The 19,586-nt window shown below is 39.6% G+C and overlaps 2 protein-coding genes across 2 annotated transcripts in view; one reads left to right on the top strand and one right to left on the bottom strand.

The window, feature by feature from the left end:
* Positions 1-6,335, bottom strand: part of ankrd11 (ankyrin repeat domain 11) — a 123,050-nt gene extending 116,715 nt beyond the window's left edge. Inside the window, exon 1 of the mRNA XM_034679934.1 lies at positions 5,904-6,335. The gene's annotated coding sequence lies outside the window, so the exon portion shown is untranslated. The remainder of the gene's footprint in view (positions 1-5,903) is intronic.
* A 3,686-nt stretch (positions 6,336-10,021) lies between these two features.
* Positions 10,022-19,564, top strand: spg7 (SPG7 matrix AAA peptidase subunit, paraplegin). The gene is made up of 17 exons (XM_034680169.1): positions 10,022-10,639; positions 12,162-12,264; positions 12,361-12,450; positions 12,539-12,780; positions 12,879-13,018; positions 13,148-13,250; positions 13,348-13,473; positions 13,576-13,738; positions 13,893-14,066; positions 14,154-14,278; positions 14,993-15,095; positions 15,261-15,371; positions 15,465-15,580; positions 17,638-17,794; positions 17,964-18,127; positions 18,249-18,326; positions 18,410-19,564. The coding sequence occupies exons 1-17, from the start codon at positions 10,421-10,423 to the stop codon at positions 18,611-18,613; spliced, it is 2,418 nt and encodes an 805-aa protein (XP_034536060.1). The 5' UTR covers positions 10,022-10,420; the 3' UTR covers positions 18,614-19,564.
* The last annotated feature ends 22 nt before the right edge of the window (positions 19,565-19,586 follow it).

Here is a 19,586-nt window from a genome sequence, read left to right as displayed (position 1 = left end):
CTGTTAGTCCGCCATGTTTGTTTACACTGAAGTCACGTTTTACTATGCAAGATTTAGAATATTGAGCGTGAAGAACCTGATATTCACAATATAAGATCAGAAGAGAGAGATCTTGTGCGATCTGTCTTTTGTTATCGCCAAGTGTGTGATCTCAAAATATTTGAAGGTTTGAAGACTCCTGTAATGTGTGCCAGGCATTATGTAGCTCTAACTTAAAGCAGCTTTGCCTCAGTGTGCTACTTCTGTATGCAAACTGATTATTGGTGTTTGTAAGATTCTAAACTCATCAAATAATATCACATAAATCCTGCAGAGGTCTATAACACCCTCTCTTCCTCAAACTTTAAAAATACAAACATCTTTATTTACTTGAGATCATTATAACAAACAAGCTAGGTCACTTGTCTAACTTTTTCGGTGTTTGTGTGGCGATTTTCTGTGAATAAAGGTTTAAGTATTTCAGTTAGTTTACTTAAATAATAGGAGAACAACATGTCCATTTGCCAAGCCTTGATCAGACAGATCAAAAGCCACGTCTGTAAAAAGCACATTTCTGGAGAAGCAGCAGCATGCCAGAACGAAGAACCTTTCCCTTTGATGTGAAGAGATGCAGGGAAGAGAAAATATTATCAAAAGCGGCACAGCGGAAGGCAAGGAAGTGAGCACAGGCTGGAGACACCATCAAGCATCAGGACCTCCATAACCCCAAAATGAGGTTCTTTGGTCCCTGAGGGAAACAGCAGGATTGGGGCCCGCCATTTTGTTCCATTTCACTTAAGAGGATAGAGGAGGGGGCAAAGGAATAGGCTGAGTTTCAAAGGGTTTCAGATGCCATTTGAGTATCCACAGAGATTGTGCTGGTAGAACAGCAGCTATAAAAGATTTACACAAGTCCAACTGGGAGGAAGAGAGGGGAGAGAGAGAGAGAGGAACGGAGATACAAGGAGAAAAGGCAGAGATGGACAAAGACAGGCAAGAAACAGGAGTAGCCATGCTTGTTTACCTAAAGAGACCACACTCTCTTCAGGAGAGGGGGAGGGGAGAGGCAGCATGGACAGAAGGCAGACAGAGCGGGTGCTGGAGTTAAAGCTAAAAGCTCTTTTTGTTGATACAAATTGCACAACGTGTCTCGTTGCCTTTCTTTGGAATCTACACATTTTGAAGCAGTAAACAAGGAAGAAGTGTCACAATGTATTGCATACTACGAGAGCTAACCGCACATCTAATTATTACATAACACATGTTATAACACGCCGTGAGGGCAGAGAAGCATCACTCTGTAACACTCATATGTTTATGTACAAAATGCAAAGTTTTACGTCAGGAAAATATCTTCTCGATAGGAAACTGACAAATAAATGTTGCCTCCTTTGAGGAATCAAAAACAAACATACTCTCTAAGATCAGTTACAACCATGGACAAACATATAAGGGCCCAAATGAATGCTACACTGGGCATGAAATGGTACAGAATGGTGATGCTGTTTTATATATAAAACCACAAACTAAGTCAAAAGCAATACAGATGCTGCAACTCACATAGAAGAAATGGACAAGACTAATTCCTGGAAGATATCAGTTTCTCATCAGGACATTTCCGGTTGCACTGGACCTCACAATGCTCAGGCTTTTAGCAAGTTTTGCTGAGTTAAGGCTGATTTATACTTCTGCGTCTCCCCTACGCAGCAGGGGCTGACGCGGACATGAGCCCCACATACTTGTGCGTTGATGTGTCTGTGTCGCTCAGCAATTCTCCGCCGAAACGCCTGAGGGCAGTGCGGTCTCTCTGATAGCCGGCCGCCTGCTTCCGGTCCCGCTACGATCTCTGTTTACTTTTCCACAGAGATTCAGAGCGTGTTATGTTAATCTACAGCTGATACATGTTGCTGTTTATCATACAGACATGATTAAATGAAGAATAGAGAGGAGGAGATGAAATACACGGCCGATGTTCGGGATCCCGGAAGTGTTGTAAATGCGGGAAAGACAAAGCCGCCGAGCGGACCAATCACAGGGCTTGCGGTCCGCGTCGGCTCTACGGGAGTTACATTTTGGAGGAGGTGCACGTCAGCTACGTGCGTAGGCCTCGGCGTAGGTACGGGAGCTACGCGGACCCCCGGCGTAGGGTACGCCGTTGATTCAACGCAGAAGTATAAATCAGCCTTTAGGCAGTGCCCCATCTTGCCTGTTTTCCAGCAGCCATAAACTTATAATGTGATAACACCAAATGTATTTGCCACTGTGCTCACGATGCTTCACTGAGGACATCTGAAAACATCACCTCTCTCAGGACACGTTCAGATAATCTGCAGGGTAATCAAACAGCTTGTTGGATTTCAATACTTTCTCCAGGAAATGCATCTGGATTACTGACTTCCAAGCACTACTTAAAGCTGACCAATGCTCAGTTTGATCACCTGCTAGCTAGGATCGGTGCCATGGTTTCTTGGAGGAGCACACACTGCGGGAGAGCTCATCTGCCTCTCTTAAGTTGTTGTTGCACGATCAGGGATGTGTGCTAGACACAGGAGGGTATAGGCCAGAAGAGGGTTCATGGGTGTTTAAGAAATGTGACTGCAAGTGGTTTCATGAAGTTCCATGAGCTATAGCCAACAAAGCGACAGGGGCACAGCTACTACCAATATCTCATACACTGATCTTTATGTATGGATACAAATAATATTTAGATTACATAGCTGCAACCAGCGTTTCAAATAAGAATAATAATCATATTTTTTTTAAAGAGCACTTTTTAAAAACAAAGTTACAAAGTGCTTTGCAAGGGCAGCAAAATAATAAGCAGTTCATAAAATCACACAAGTCAAGATAAAGAAATAAAACATATCTTAAAAGACAAAAACTAGTAAACTACTAAAGTGTCTTAAAACAGTAAAACTCAAATAAAATCAGGAGAGGCTCTATTATAAAAGTATGTTTTAAGAAGAGATTCAAAAGAGACCACTAATAGCCACATTTGGCAATCATACAGCTACCCTTGTAGCTAGAATATATCAAAACATGGCTCCCATCAAAATCTATTTGTGTATACTTTTACCTTTCAACACATCAGATAACGGCTAATCAAAAGATCTTATATTACTTTGGAGTTTGTTGTCAGCACAGCAAATGGACACAAACAGCAAAGACGTTTGAATTTAACAACAGCTAGAATCCAAGTGTTGTGCTGCAAATATTTAGATCAATCCAGAAGAATCACTCATTCGACAGGACAGCTTCAGAAACAGGAAATGTGAGACGAGAGAGGGTGGACGTCATGCACTTAACCGTGTCCAGACAACGAATCGATCCCCAACCAGAGACGAAGACTATATAGCCTCTTTACATTTTAAAGAACTGCCAGAGTGGCTACCAGCTATCTCTATAGCAGCAGCCGGGGTGAAATATCGGATCAGATTTTTGATGGTTCAGTGTCTCTTAGGCTGACAGTAATAAATTAAGAACACTAAGACGAGAATCTGTTGTTGTTGTTGTTGTTGTTGTCATGAGGGTACATTGAACTGTGTTGTAATATGCAGAGTCATATTCTGAAGCACCATGTCAACTGTGCAACTACTGCAGTGCCCTCTCACTCTGCACTCCATCACCCCTGATGGACTTTTAATGATTTGAAAAGATTTCTGTTTCCATGTGGGCTTGACGGTCTCAGATTCAGCACTTGTGCACAGAGGGTTATTCAACGATGCTTGGGCACAAGAACCATCTGGGCGTCCTCAGCTACTGTGACGGACGAGCGGCCCAAACACAGAGATTGAGAGCGTCCTGTTCTGCTGCGTGGTGGTGTTTTTGCCAGAATTCAGCAGCTCGTTTGTGTTTGTGATGCACTGACAGCCCATGCAGGACGCACATCAGACACTATAGTCCTTTAAAAAGACAAAGTCAAGGGTGAGCAGTGCACTCCGGCTTGTTAGGATGTTGCCTTTTTACATTGCACTGTCACGATGGACTTAAGTGCACACAAGACAGAGGTTACATGAGGGTCAGCAAATCTCCTCCATCTGGGTGGATCTGAAATTTGCTTAGTCTGAGACAAGAGCTGCTGTTACTAAAGGAGCAGAAACACTGACATGTTGCCGGTCTTTTAATTACCCAAAACCTGCAAACTGCAATCACAGCTCACGACTTCCCTGACCTCACAGAACTCCATTTCCTGTTGCAAGCAGAGGGCCTGGCTTATTTCTCGGGTCCTACTGGAGGAATCAGGGGCAAAAGGGGACCGTCAGTTCAGCCGTGTCAAGCAAAATGCAATTATTCTCTTCATTTTTTGGAATAGGTCTGAACAAATGTGCTGCATTATCTGTAAACATCTGCATTGTACTTATTCTCTGTGGGTTTAGAGGAACACCAACACAAAGTCCTCAGTGCTGTATTAGATCGGCCTCTCTCAAAAAGCTCCATAAGATGTAGTGTCCACAATGTTTGATTTCTATACTCTGACAATGAAACACATTAGTGATATGTTTCAGACAACATGTGTCAGGAAAAACGCCCACTTTAACTTTAAATCGCACGCATCACAGTCCTCATGTAAACAGAGCGGCGCATGTGATGGCGTTTGGATCGAGGCTTTAACTATAAAAGAGAAATAGGACCTACGCACGCTCTAGGGAGACAGAGATATGCATCACTGCCTCTGCAGTGTAGTCAACATGAACGCCCCAACCAGCTCAAACACTCTCAGTATCTTGGTGGAAAACACCACCAGCGGCACTGCAGTGTTTTCCTCAGCATTGGTACTGCACCAAAGCTGAGAGCTTCTCCTCCATATTCTATTTCCTCTACAGCTCATTTCAAATCCCACCATGTTGTGCCCCTCCTTCACAGGATTTTCAAGACAGAAACAGAAACAGAAACACTACTAGTGCTGACCTAACTTTGGTGATTGTGACAGCCTTTCCTATTTGTGCAGCCTGGAGTTTCTGAAAAACCCAGTTCCTCATGAGGGACTCAGAGATGTGTAATTTCACAAATCATCTTCAAGTGTTTTGGTTCTGAGAAACTAATTCACTGTTTTTCTAACAGGAGGGCTTTGAGCACGTCCACTTTGCTTCAGTGCTGGAGCACACCAGCATAGAGACAAGACTTCCTGACAGGGATGTATTTCTCTGAGCACATTTGGCTGCAGAAGCTAGAGTCAAGTCAAATTGTATTTATATGGCACATTTTAAAAGAACCACCGTTGAAAAAGTGCTGTACAAGCTTAAAAACACAATCTATAAAAACAAAAAGTACAAAATAATAATAACTTAAAAGAGTAGCTATTTAAAAAACACAATGATTAAAGATTAGAAACACCGTTTTATTCATTTCAATAACACTTTCCTTAAAAATATGAGTGATAATTGTAGTATGTGGTGTTGCAAATGCTGAGTTGTAATTATTAGTGTATTCAAAATGTAAGACAAACATTGCTTGAGAGCTCACTGTGGAATGGATATGGATAGTGAAAGTTAATTCACTTCTCCTCACAAGATGAGGCCAACGAATAACATACAGCAGGTCTACGCGCACGTGCATGCTCTGTTTCATTGAAAGCAGCAGAAATTACTTTAAAATACATCTTAGTTCAAGTCTTATTACACGTGGTTATTGATCTACTACAGCTAAAAATGTGAGAATCACGGATTAATAAAGGAATTTAAGACGCTTGTATGAGTATTGTCAACATTTCCATAAACAAGGCTGCGTTCAAGAACCTAAACAGCGTGCTAAAAATATCTGCGGATTCAAATACTGACCACGAAGCACATCTGAAATAAATTCATGCTTTTTGAGTCCCAAAATAATCGAGAGTTGCAACACACAGGAATCAGAGTGAACCACGGGGGCACAGTTTGTTGTTGTAAACGCGTTAGCAATGCAGGAGCAGCAGAAGTGCGACTTACCTCAGTCTGAATGTCCACAGATTGAGATAGATATCTGAACCTTTTAATGTTTAGTCTATGCCGAGATGTTTTCCGCCGATGCTGGAAGGTCCCATTTGTTGCCGTCGGTTCAGTATCGACTGGTCCGGGGGCATAAACTCTCGTCGACCATCGCAGCTCCGAGCAGCTCTCTGGTATCAGGGCTAGCTTGCTCAAACCGTGTAGACCAACAAACAGACGTCCACAGTAAAAAAAAAAAAAAAGGAAATATCCACGAAAGCTCGTTTATAGCGCACTTATTTCAGCTTCGCCACAGACTACGAACCTTGAACACTCCATTTGCACGACAATGGGCTTTCTTAGTTAAACATAAGCCATCAAACGATCATATTTTGTTTGGGTTTAATCCTCTCCGCCAACCAGTACGAGCGGTTCTCGAGCGGCCTTTGACTTCATCTCGCGACGGAAACGCTTCCAGACTGAGACTCGCTTCCTGATTGGCTGTGACGCGGAAGGCGGATACTGTGTCCGCACGGAATGAAACTGACGCCATTTTGGATCTACACAGGGCCCCGCTCTCGCTCCAGAACACATGCAAGTAGGGGGCCAACGTGGCTGACCACAGTCCGCAGTTTCAAACGCTAGGGACCGCACTCCATTATATAGTTGGAGACTTCGAAAAGGAAATGGAGTACAGAGATTGGGTGCGCTCGTTTTCTACACCTCTACATTCACAATTACGCATTAATATTATTGTTTTGGTTTATCCATGAAACATGTAAAGTTAGCTGCTGTATGTTAGCTGGTATTTAATAAAGCTAGGATCTAATGCATTCAGTGTAGTACAATATTAAGCGAATACATTGATAAATCTTATTTGCATCAATTATAATCGCATGTTATAACAGTTGTAAATTTGACATATTTGGCAATATGGCTTTGTCTGCCCGGGTCACTGTTTTTATTCTCAACTCAACTTTATTTATATAGCACCTTTCATACATAAAACCATGAAGCCCAAAGTGCTTCACAGAGTAACAGACAGTCAAAAAAACAACAACAATGGTAAAATTATAGAAGGCATGATTTAAAAAAAAATAAAGAAATACTTAAAAAAGAAAAGAAAATCAACAAAGTAAAATTAATAAAATAAGTAAGAGTGGAAATAAAAGTTAAAAATAAGGTAGAGTTAACAAGATCAGATGAACACAATAAATAAATATGATAAATAAATACCTGTTAAACAATGGTTTAGATAAAAATGATAAAAAAAATAATAAATATTAATAATAAAAAATAAAATAATAATAATAATAATAATAATGCAGTCCAGGGCTAAAATATATTACTTCAAATTAGAAGCTAGATTAAAAGGGTAAGTCTTAATTTTACTTTTAAAAACACCCAGACAGCTCGCTGTTCTAATGTCCAGAGGCAAAGAGTTCCACAGCCTAGGGGCATAAAAACAGAAAGCTGTCTGACCGATGCCTGTGTGAGACACACGAGGAACAATAAAAAGGGATGTTATTCAACTATTCTGTAAATCCCACATCTGAATAGCACTGTGCTTTCTCATACTGTGTATGCTTTTTTAATAACCTGGTGCAATTTTTTCCTGTGCAACAACTTACATCACTATCTATTCATCAGATAGAAGTGTACATAGTGTGTATATTAGATTCAATTAGATTCAATTTATTGTCATTGAACATGTCACAGGTACAAGCAATGAAATATAGATAGCATCTAACCAGAAGTGCTTAGCAGTAAGTTAAATACAATGAATAATACAGAATATACAAATATGTCTGATGAATAAATATGATATCTACATGAATGATACAGAATATATGTGTAATATTTTATTTCATTTCATTTCATTATATTTTTATTTTATTTTATTTTATCATTGCTATTATTATTGTTATTATACTTGGCATTATAATGCATAATATATAGTATTATATAATTATCCTTGCCATATTATATTATGTTATTTTACATTATTATTGTAACTATAATTCACGGTCATATTACATACCCATATTTATTTTTATTTATTGCTTAATCTGTCATTACCAACCATAATCACACCATGTTAACCTGTCACTACTGAAACATTTTTAATACTGCCTATAATTACTGCTATTTAATCTAAATTCCATCGTAACATTGTATATATCTAAATTGTATTCTGGCTTTATTTATCTATTTTTATTTTCACTTATCTTATTTTATTTTGTTTTACTTATTGAAACTTCTTCTTGATTGTACTTATGTCTGGGTCTGCTGTAACAAGTGAATTTCCCTCCCGGTGGATCAATAAAGTAATATCTTATCTTATCTTATTTTTAACTATGTAAGTACACTGTTGTATTCCCCTGTCCCGTGTTGTAAGCTGCTGTAACAAAATAATTTCCCCCAATGGGAGATCACATAAAGTATATATTATCTTAAATTAATTTGGTGCTCTGACAAAAGCAAAATAATGTTGTGAGAAAGTGTCAAAACCGCAAAAACGAGCAAGATCGGAAAGCACCTCATACTTGGTAAGAAAGCGGAACGTGCAGGTAAACAAACCAGATGCACCCACAGTCCGAGGAAAACGCAAACGGATGAAACGAAGTTTCTAATTGGCTCCTAGAGAAAACCCCTTTACTCTCATTGGTTCATTTTATGTGTCAATCAAACTGACCTGAACACGTCGCGCTCATGACGTTGCTGCCTTGATCATTTACAACAACAAAAATTTGCAGCATGTGGAGCAAAAATGTGTACGTTTTCACTCCAATTGACTTTCTACCAGCTGATTTTACAACTGAAGAGAAAGAAACTCCCTGTTTAAATAATTGATTGACTCCATCATTTGAACCAAAATCAGGATATTGTTGCTTCTGCATTGCCCATTCCACATTTCTGCATTTTAAAAAAATAAAATGAAATTGTGCTGTCTCAATTTGTACTAATTTGTATCTGTATACAAGCTCCAACAAATCTGTTCAGACATACAACAGCACACTCTGCTGGATGACTGCGACAGTGTTAAATAGATGTCTTCCATGTTTGTATAACTCATAGATTTTATCTTGTCTTGCTTTTATTGTTTTTGTTTGGGGGTAGAACATTTGTAGTGAGGGGTCCGAAACTATGGAACGGTCCCTTTAAATCCCTTAACTTCTATCGCAGAGCTTTTCAAAATGTTCCCTTAACTTTATTATTTATTTCATATTTATTAAATGTTTTAAAATATGTTTTTATTATTTTCAGAACAAAACAACAAAATTCATTTTCAGAAAAATATATGTACTGTCAGCCCCTCCCCCAAAAACAGAGAACTTTATTTTTGTACTTGCGTTTAACTGTTTTAAAAATATATTTGGAAATAATTGCACTCTCATAAAGTTCTTTTAAATCAATTTTAAGTATTTCACAATATATTTTATTTCATGATCTTCCCTTGTGTGACTTCATGACCTTATTATCATTATCATAATTTGAATATTTTATATTAAATGGTAAAAATCAAATATTACAAAACTATATGAATGCAATTATTTGTATCCAGGCTACAAAAACATTAAACTGAACAGGAAGTCTGCTATGCTTTATGTGTTTGTTCATGAAGAATCCCACACAACTATCACTGAGAAAGTTTCAATGGATGGCTGCTGTAGATTTTTTTTAATAGAACAAATTTGATAAAGATGATTTAGTTTTATTATTATTTCTTTTTTAAAATATTTTATTTAAAGTCAGTTTACAAACAAGAACATTTATTCTCTACATCCACCCAACCACCCAGATTATACACCTACCCTAACCCTAGAGACAGCAGTGACAAGAATGAAAAAAAAGAAAAATAATAAACAACACAAAAATAAAACAATATTAATAATAAAAGTAAATGCAGTAACATTAGCTAATAAAACAATATAGATTAAAAAGCAAATACTAAAATTATTTATTATTATTTATTTATTTTTATTCAATTTAATTAATACATTTTATTTGACTTTGTTTGTTTGTTTGTTTTTTATTTTTTATAGAGCATACAATATATTGCCCGATCCACACTCCCTACCAGTAGGTGGCGGTAATGCACCTAGACGTTGTTTGTCGACCGCCATAAAAACCCAAGAAGAAGAAAAAGAAGGTCAAAGTTCAATACAAAGATTTTTCAAGCTTATGAGATATGTAAAACTGTAGTACGAACTTGTTGTTAAAGCATTATTCTTTTACAATAATTTCAAAACAAGGGATCTAAAAATCATATTTAAAGTATATAAGTATTTTGTTGCGACCTTACCCATGCGCAGTACACCTGCAGCGGTGTTGTTGTAATGTTGATGATCTCTAGCTGACATCTTTGCTCCTCTGCTCCGTTGAATAACACAGTAAGCTAGCTGCTAGCAGAGGTAGATATAAACAAACGTGTTATAACCATAGAGTGTATATAACACAGGTTCAGGTACAAATAGAAAACTCGTGGTACCGCGATGGAATAGTTAGCATAGAGCATTCAGGTGATACATGGAAGTATGTCAGCCTTGTTGTTCCAGCACCGTGCCGTCCTGTGTAAGAAATACAGCAGAGGATTATTATGGACCCTGTCGAGACCAAACTCTCATCTGTTAACAAATAAACAACCATCCAGTGGTGGGGTTAGAAATGTGCTGGCGACATGGAATTATGTCAGGAGGATACTTCATACGACATCAGAGAGGACTGCAGCAAGCCAGCAGCAGAAAGTCCTTCAGGTGAGTTTAATTACATCACCAAACAGGACACTTTAATAATGAGCTCATTACTGGATCAGAATGTATCTTATATGATTGGTTCAAGAGTTTACTGTTAGTGATGTTCATAAGAGGTTTAATAACACAAGATATTCAATACACATCTTCACAAAATAAGTACACACTGTCCATGAACAAACAGGAGCAGGAAGAGGAAAAACTTATAGTACCTAACCTGACCCTCCATTAAATCACAACATAATCTACAACTAAACCAGAAGGCTAACCTATTAGTTATCACTTTCTCTTTTCACTAAAACATCAAATGTAACAATAAACACTTAAACAATCAAATACAGATTTAGAAAAGGGTAGAAAAGGTTTGTCAGTCCCCATTACTTTACCTTTAAACATTCTTTGAGACTGTGAAATGTTTAAGTAGCATTTTATTGCATCATCCAGAGAATTCCAAAGTTTAAGTCCATAAACGGAAACACGCATGTACTTTACTGTAGTGCATGTGTATAAGAATAATGATAATACATATTTTATTTGCAGAGCACTTTTCAAAAACCAAGTTACAAAATGATTGCAAAATAAAACAAGCAGTTATTAAAATCACACAAGTCAAGATAAATCAATATAACGTATTTGAAGAGACACAAAATTCCCCTAAAAGAACTCTAAAGGAATACAATTATTTTAAAATATATATATATAAAATTCAGATAAAATCAGGACATCTAGTGGAGAAGGAACTAACACAGGAGATGGTGCAGTATATGATTAAAAATGATGAGGCTAAAGGAAATCTATCAAATATACACTACCAGTCAAAAGTTTGGAACACCTTCTCATTCAAGGGTTTGTATTTATATCAATTATTTGAAACACTGTAGATTAATACTGAAGACATTAAAACTATGAAAGAACACATGTGGAATTATTTAATTAACAAAAAAGTGTTAAACAAACCAGAATATGTTTTATATTTTAGATTCTGTAAAGTAGCCCCCTTTTTCCTTCATGACAGCTTTGCACACTCTTGGTATTCTCTCAGTCTGCTTCATGAAGTGGTCTCCTGGAATGGTTTCTAATGAACATGAGCCTTGTCATGAGTTCATTTATAGAATGACTTGCCTTCTTAATGTGTTTGAGACCATCAGTTGTGTGATTCAGAGGTAGGGTTAGTACACAATGGATAGCCACATTTGGTTACTGTTGTAATCCAGATTATGGCAAAACCAGATTATTTCATAGTTTTGATGTCTTCAGTATTAATCTACAATGTTGAAAATAATTAAAATAAATAAAAACCATTGAATGAGAAGGTGTGTCCAAACTTTGACTGGTAGTGTATGTCATATATGTGTTGCCCCATACCTCAGAGCAATAACTAAAATGGATTCGGTGTAGTGACAGGAACAATCATAAGTTTCAGTTGCAAGATGGCATTTAAAATCCCTACTGAAATGTTTGTTTTATCAGCTATTCAAGGACTATTTTAATGTAACCAAATGTTGTCCCACTGTTTCCATTTCAGAGTCTTCTCCACAGACCTCTGGGTCCTGGTTTGGTAGGAATCAGCAAAGATTTAATCAAGAACAACCTGCTAAGGAATCCTGTTGGTTTGGTAAATTTATTAGGTAAGTAATCTGATTTATTGACCTTAAATTTGTTGTATAATTGGATATTAGTGACCCAGCTTGAGGCTCATATAATAAGTAACATGTCGTTTTCAGGGGCGACAAACTTCTTCAGCACATCACAGTCTAAACAAGAGAAGAATAAAAGCAATGAACCAAAGGGAAAAACTCCAGAAGAAGATGAAGGTCAGTGTCAGACACATCACATCCAGCTGTGTTTCATTTCTCTTTCCGTCTTCATCCTCTTCTTCTCTAATCTGCCTCCCCTTTTTAGAAGAGAAGAAACGCCGGGAGCAGGAGGACCAGATATACCGGGAACGCCTCCGGGCCCTCTTCATCATCGCGCTCATCATGAGCCTGTTGAACTCCATAAACACCAGCGGTGGAAACATCTCCTGGAACGACTTTGTGAACGAGATGCTGGCCAAGGGAGAGGTGTCCCGTGTGCAGGTCGTTCCTGAGAGCGACATCGTAGAAATTTACCTTCATCCTGGAGCAGTCATCTTTGGAAGACCAGTAAGTTGAACATTACATTACACATCACAAGCATGCACACTTTTACAGCAGACTAGCATGCTAACCTCTCGTTCTGTGCTGTCTTTGTTGCTTTGTAGAGGCTGGCGCTCATGTACAGAATGCAGGTTGCAAACATTGATAAGTTTGAGGAGAAGCTGAGAGCCGCTGAAGAGGAGCTGAGTATTGACACCAAGGACAGGATACCAGTTTCCTACAAACGCACAGGATTCTTTGCAAAGTGAGAAAATGATCTTTTCTGAAACAGACTTTAAATCAAAATATATGCATATATGAGGAGGCTGCAAAGGTTTGATGAACATTTAGAGGATACACAGTCTCTATATATGATTTATCTGTTCCTTTACAGTGCTGTCTATGCTCTGGGAATGGCTGCCGTGGGTGTGGCTATTCTCTGGTACATCTTTCGACTGCTGGGCATGGGCGGTAGAGAAGGCGGCTTCAGTGCTTTTGTAAGTGAGACCACAAAAGAAAAGTGTGCATCACGTTTCTAATTATATTCATATGGTTGAAATAACTATTTAAATGTGTGCTACAAACACTTAACAGAATCAGCTGAAGATGGCCAAGTTCACCATCGTGGACGGCAAGTCGGGTAAAGGTGTAAGTTTCAAAGATGTAGCAGGCATGCACGAGGCTAAGATAGAAGTGAAGGAGTTTGTGGACTACCTCAAGGTAAGAATACAGACTCACAAATCATGTAATTCAAACATTGAATGCTGCAATATCTACCATCCAAATATGTCATGATATATCATTGATATTACCTGTTCTCAGAATCCAGAACGATACCTCCAGCTGGGAGCCAAGGTTCCCAAAGGCTCATTGCTCCTCGGGCCTCCAGGCTGCGGAAAGACCCTGCTGGCTAAAGCTGTAGCCACTGAAGCCCAGGTCCCCTTTCTGGCCATGGCCGGCTCTGAGTTTGTGGAGGTCATCGGAGGTAAGATATTCACTTTGGTGGTAGATATTTTGTCATAAACGTGTGTTCCCTCCTTGGAATGAAAGATGTTCAATCTGGTGCATCTCTGACATCAGATGAGACTCAGTGCGTCACTCTGTATGCCGGTTCTGATGAGATTTATTGTTGTGTGAAGGTCTCGGTGCAGCTAGAGTCAGGAGTCTGTTCAAGGAGGCTCGAAGCCGAGCACCTTGCATCGTCTACATCGATGAGATCGACGCTGTGGGAAAGAAGCGCTCCACCAACATGTCCGGGTTCTCCAACACAGAGGAGGAGCAGACCCTCAACCAGCTGCTGGTAGAGATGGACGGTGAGTGTCTTTCAGATGATTTGTTATCCTGTGCAGGGTACTTTCAGACAGAATAATTAAGCTCTGACCCTTTTTAATGACTCACAGGAATGGGAACAACAGACCATGTCATCGTCCTTGCCTCCACTAACAGAGCAGATATCTTGGACAACGCTCTGATGAGACCAGGCCGACTGGATAGACACATCTTTATAGATCTGCCAACGCTGCAGGTAGTCTTCAAATCCCACTGTTGCAAGTGCATCTCATGGAGTAGGGATGTAGTTTCTGTACTTTGTGGGGGATAATGTATGATTAGCAGGTAGTTATGGGAAATAGGGTCTTGACCCCTCCGCACTCACCATACATTATCCTGCTTATTACCCGGCTACTTGAGATACCAACACAGTGGCAAAAAAACTTTATTAAAAGATTATTTGATTAATTTAAAATGAAAACAGTTTAACAAAAGTAGTACTAGTGATTCCACATCAGTTAGCATTCCATGTTGATGGATTCTTATCTGCCTGTTGCGGTTGATTTAACATGAAACTGTCCTCATTCAGCTTTCCTTCTTCTCTGAGCTCTGCGGTTCACACACCTTTAAAAACAAACAGGGAAAATGTCACAACTTTGAACCCTGCTGCTATGGTGTCAACAAGCAGAAGCAAAATGTGCCAGAACTTTTTTTCAGCGGATTGATTTGACACGACGTGTGATCAGTTTGTCTCTGCTGTTGCTCATGTTAGTGAAAGTTAATTACCATTGTCAAGAGGTTTTGACCAATCAGAATCAAGCATCTTACACAGCTGGAAGATCAGTAAGAGAGACTGGTAATAAGCTAAGTTACATCTTATAAGACCCAATATTGCAATTTCAGATTCAGAAACTGTACTTCTCTTCAGCTCCAGAGTTTGCTGTTCTTATTGTTTCATGTTGTTTTTTAGGAGAGGAAGGAAATCTTTGAGCAACATCTGAAGATCCTGAAGCTGACCCACCCGGCTAAGGTCTACTCTCTACGTCTGGCTGAGCTCACCCCTGGCTTCAGTGGTATTTACATATAAACTATCATGTCTTAATTTAAAGAAGTAGTGATAATCATAAGCTTTTGATTTAACTAGTATTAACATCTTAACACACAACACAAAACTTTCCCTTTCTGCTCATGCATTCAGCAATCAGGGACTCTTTTGCTAACTCATGTTGTCTCTGCAGGCGCCGACATTGCCAACATTTGTAATGAAGCCGCGCTGCATGCAGCCAGAGAGGGACACAAGTCCATTGACACCTTTAACTTTGAGTACGCAGTGGAGAGAGTCATAGCGGGTATGTTGCATCAGAAAACTGGTAAACCACACAAGGTACGTCTTCATGCCTAAATGTGACAAATCTGAGTGTTTTGTGTGTTTGTGTGTTTAGGAAGTGTAAAGAAGAGTAAGATCTTGTCGAAAGAGGAGCAGAGGGTGGTTGCTTTCCATGAGTCCGGACACGCTTTGGTGGGATGGCTTCTCGAGCACACAGAAGCCGTCATGAAGGTAACACACTCCTCCTCCATGTGGTGTATGCGTTAGATACTCTAACTCATATGTTTAAACTGGATTGGTTGGGCAGATCAAAGTTTGAAAGCCTTTCATGATGTGTAAAGCTTTTATTTTGAAATGTGATCACAGAGTCAGACCCTTTGTCTATAAAACCCTACAACAAGCTCTCGGGACTCGATTTCTGCCAAGTTTATGTAAAACAATTTGTCCAAACATCTCGTTAGTCATCATACCCCCCTGTGTGTCCTCTCTTCCTCTGCTGGACTGTGATATGTTCCTCTTCCGTTGGACATTCACACTTCTGACAATGTGTCAGATCAGACGGGGACATCTAACGAGGTGTTAAACATGAAGCTACCAATTAGCATAGAGGTGGTTTTTGGATGCCGGATGAGCCGTCAACAAATTCCTGCAGTAGTGGAGCTAAAAATATAAAGCATGAATTATGATAAAGGACCACGTCAGGGGGGTCTATACGCTTTACACCAAGGAAGTAGGATGTTTCAATAAAATGACAAGAATCCAAAAACATTGATTACACAACATGACGGTCAAAGTTAAAGATGTTTTGACGTCAGTGTCTTCAAAAACTAGTCTGCACTTATTCTGTGATTTAACATTTTACACATAAATCTATGATCGGTTAGTGATTTCCTGCCTGAATTGGTTCATACTCTGTAGATTAAATTAGAAACAACTCTGTCCAAAAAAGGGCTGTAGAAAAAGCACAAATTGCAAACAACATTACAGTAAACCTTTAGTCTGCTAATACATTGGCATGTCATCCTGCAGCATCATATAGACCTACAACTCAGATTAGATCTTTAACTGTAAATATCATGGAGTAATAACATGATTTCATCACGTTCCTCCCCTTTTATTACTATTTCTTACTTTTGGATGTTTGTCCAATGTTTGCAAATGAAAGTCTCTCATCTTGGACCGAATCATCACGTGGTCTTTGCCAAATGCATGAGTCCTTCCATCCATCTGGTCTGTTATTCTGTTATTTTGTTTTTCACATCAATTTTCAAACAGATTTTGTTTACCAGCGCCACAGTTCACTCCCTGAAAAAGCCTTATTAAAGATTGATTTTTATATTTGGTTCCACCATGATGACAATCAATTCTCATTTATTATAGCACCAAATCACAACAAATGTTATCTGAAGACTCTTTCCAAACAGAGCAGGTCTAGACTGTACTCTATGTTCTATTATTAACAAAGACCCAACATCAAGACAGGATAAGATCCAGTCCCATCTTACAGACAGGACTCAGTCTGATCTCATCTTAATCCACCATGAGCAGAGCACTTTGCAGCATTTAGCAAGTTACAGTGGCAAGGACAAACTTCCTTTAACAGGCAGAAACCTCCAGCAGGACCAGACTCATGCTAGACACACATCTGCTGAGACCGTGTTGGAAAGAGGGACAGAGGGAGATGAAGAGAGAGAGAGAGATGATAGTGGTGAGACGGATAGTAGTAGTTGTAGCAGCTGGAGTCTGGCACGTCCACAGCAGCAGAGAAACAGAGGAACCTACAAGACAAGGTAGCTCAGGGACTTCAGAGAGGTCTATGGTTAGTAACTTTAATGGGACAGGAAGAGTTAAAGTAAGAGACAGGCAGAGAGAGGAGAGAGGGAAAGAAGTTCCTTAAGGAAAAATGAAGTTCCTTAAGGCCATTTGAGGGGGGTGACAGACGTCGGCCGGAGCGATGGAGTGCGTCAGTTCCCCCAGCAGTCTAAGCCTATAGCAGCATAACCAAGAGCTGGTCCAAGCCTGAGCCAGCTCTAACTATAAGCTTTTTCAAAAAGGAAAGTTTGAAGCCTACTCTTTAAAGTAGAGAGGGTGTTTGCCTCCCGATATATGAATGTCAACAAAAAATTAGGCTCTTGAAACGCCATGAATTCAACACATCGTACCGCTCATTGCATTTAATTGATTAAGACCAGTAAAAAGATGAGACTCAATCCAAAAGCTTCACTTTCATTTACATGTCTGAGAACTGTTAATAAAATAAAAAATGAACATGTGCTGTTTTTCTGTAGGTTTCTATCGCCCCGAGGACTAACGCAGCCCTGGGATTTGCGCAGATCTTACCTCGGGACCAGTACCTGTTCACCAAGGAGCAGCTGTTTGAGCGGATGTGTATGGCTCTTGGAGGAAGAACTGCTGAAGCGATCACCTTTAACAAAGTTACAACAGGTAGGCTCTCCAGATTGTTTTCCTGATGACAACCTGACCACTCACATTCTTCTCATCCACACTAACTCTAAAGGATAATTTCAATCAAGAGTATGAAGGAACATCTAAATATAAACGCTTCTCTTTAGGTTTACCCCTAAAGTAAATCACCTTCGCTTTGTTTCCCTAGGAGCTCAGGATGACCTGCGTAAGGTGACACGTGTGGCCTACTCCATGGTGAAGCAGTACGGCATGAGCGACAGTGTCGGCCAGGTGTCATTCCCAGAGACACAGGAGCAAGGTGCCATTGGACGTCGTCCTTTCAGCCAGGGCCTGCAGCAGCAGATGGATCACGTGGGTTCTAAACTTGGACTTGTTTTCTGTTAGCATGCAGCAGTGAAAGTTGGGGAAATCAGTTTTAGTTATCTGTTGCATTTTACATCTGGAAACCTCACATCACTATGTCTTCTTCTAGGAGGCGAAGATGTTGATCGCTCGTGCTTACAGGCACACAGAGAAGCTGCTACTGGACAACAGAGACAAGCTCATTCTGGTCAGTTGATCCTTCTTTGATCATTAATGTTGTTTTTTTGTGTACACTACAAGTCAAAACTCGCTGGGGTCTCTCTTTTCTAGTTGGCCAATGCGTTGTTAGAGCGCGAGGTGGTGAACTACGATGACATCGAAGTCTTGCTGGGTCCACCACCACACGGGCCGAAGAAGATGATCCTCCCTCAGAGCTGGGTGGAGGCTGAGAGAGACAAACAAGACACCGGAGAAGAGCCTCCACCACCTCCCCGCAAACGACAGGACGAAGACATGGACCCACAGATGGTCTGATCTCTAAATGAATATTTCCAAACTGCTGCTTTTGTGGTCTTTATCAGGGGCAGGAGGAGGTCTGCTTTAATCCTCCCTTTGAAGCTTTATATTGACTTCAAAGCAGAACCACAAATAATGCTTGAAACTTTGCAGCCCATGCAGACTTTAGTGCAAATGTATATTTGTACTTGTTTCCAGTCTGCTGACCCATTTAGATAACTTCAAGAAGCCAGTTCAGCTCTGCTATGCCTTAAAAGCATTGAAAAAAATTATAATAGTAGGATATCTCCACCTCCTCTATAGTGCAGAAAGACTGGAAAAGTTCACTAATCATCATTCACTTCATGTGCAGCAGGCGATAATGTGTGATGTGCTAGACTTCCCAGAATTTATATGCAAACAAATGAAAGATCACTGTAAAGGTTTGGACATGAGCATCACTTCTGTTCATGACGTATCAGAGGAACAGCTAGCCATGCACAACACAAGTCAATCCATCCTGACAAAAGCAAACTTTAGGGATGTTTATTTTCTTTGTCAGAGATAATAGGCTCTCTATGCAGTATATGTGCATTAAATCAGTCAACACATCCTCACAAAGTCTGCTTCATTGACTTTGGTATTCAGATGAGCTGCAGTGGAGTCGCAGTTCAGGTTGTAGTAGGTTGCTGTGGATGTTTATAGCGAAGAGTTTTCACTTGAGTTTGCGCTGAAACAGAATTGATGTGGATTGCTTTGTCAATGAGGAACAACATTTTTACATTAAGGAAGACCCCGTAAAGACTTGAGCTCCTGTTATGTTGATGTAACCCTACACACCTTCTGCTTCCTGCAGAGAGGAACACTGACTGAGTTAATACACGGGTTGATGCAGTGTCATCTTTGTATTATGAGATGTATTTTATTTGAATGTGACGTCCCAAAGGACAGTGTTGATAAATATGAAAATAAAGTTTAATTGAAATGTTGTCTGCTGCTCTGTGTAGTTATT

Source organism: Notolabrus celidotus, chromosome 3 (assembly GCF_009762535.1).
Source record: "Notolabrus celidotus isolate fNotCel1 chromosome 3, fNotCel1.pri, whole genome shotgun sequence".
Lineage (NCBI taxonomy): Eukaryota > Metazoa > Chordata > Actinopteri > Labriformes > Labridae > Notolabrus > Notolabrus celidotus.
The sequence above is the reverse complement of the archived record's forward strand: the minus strand, read 5'-3'. Positions and strand labels throughout refer to the sequence as shown.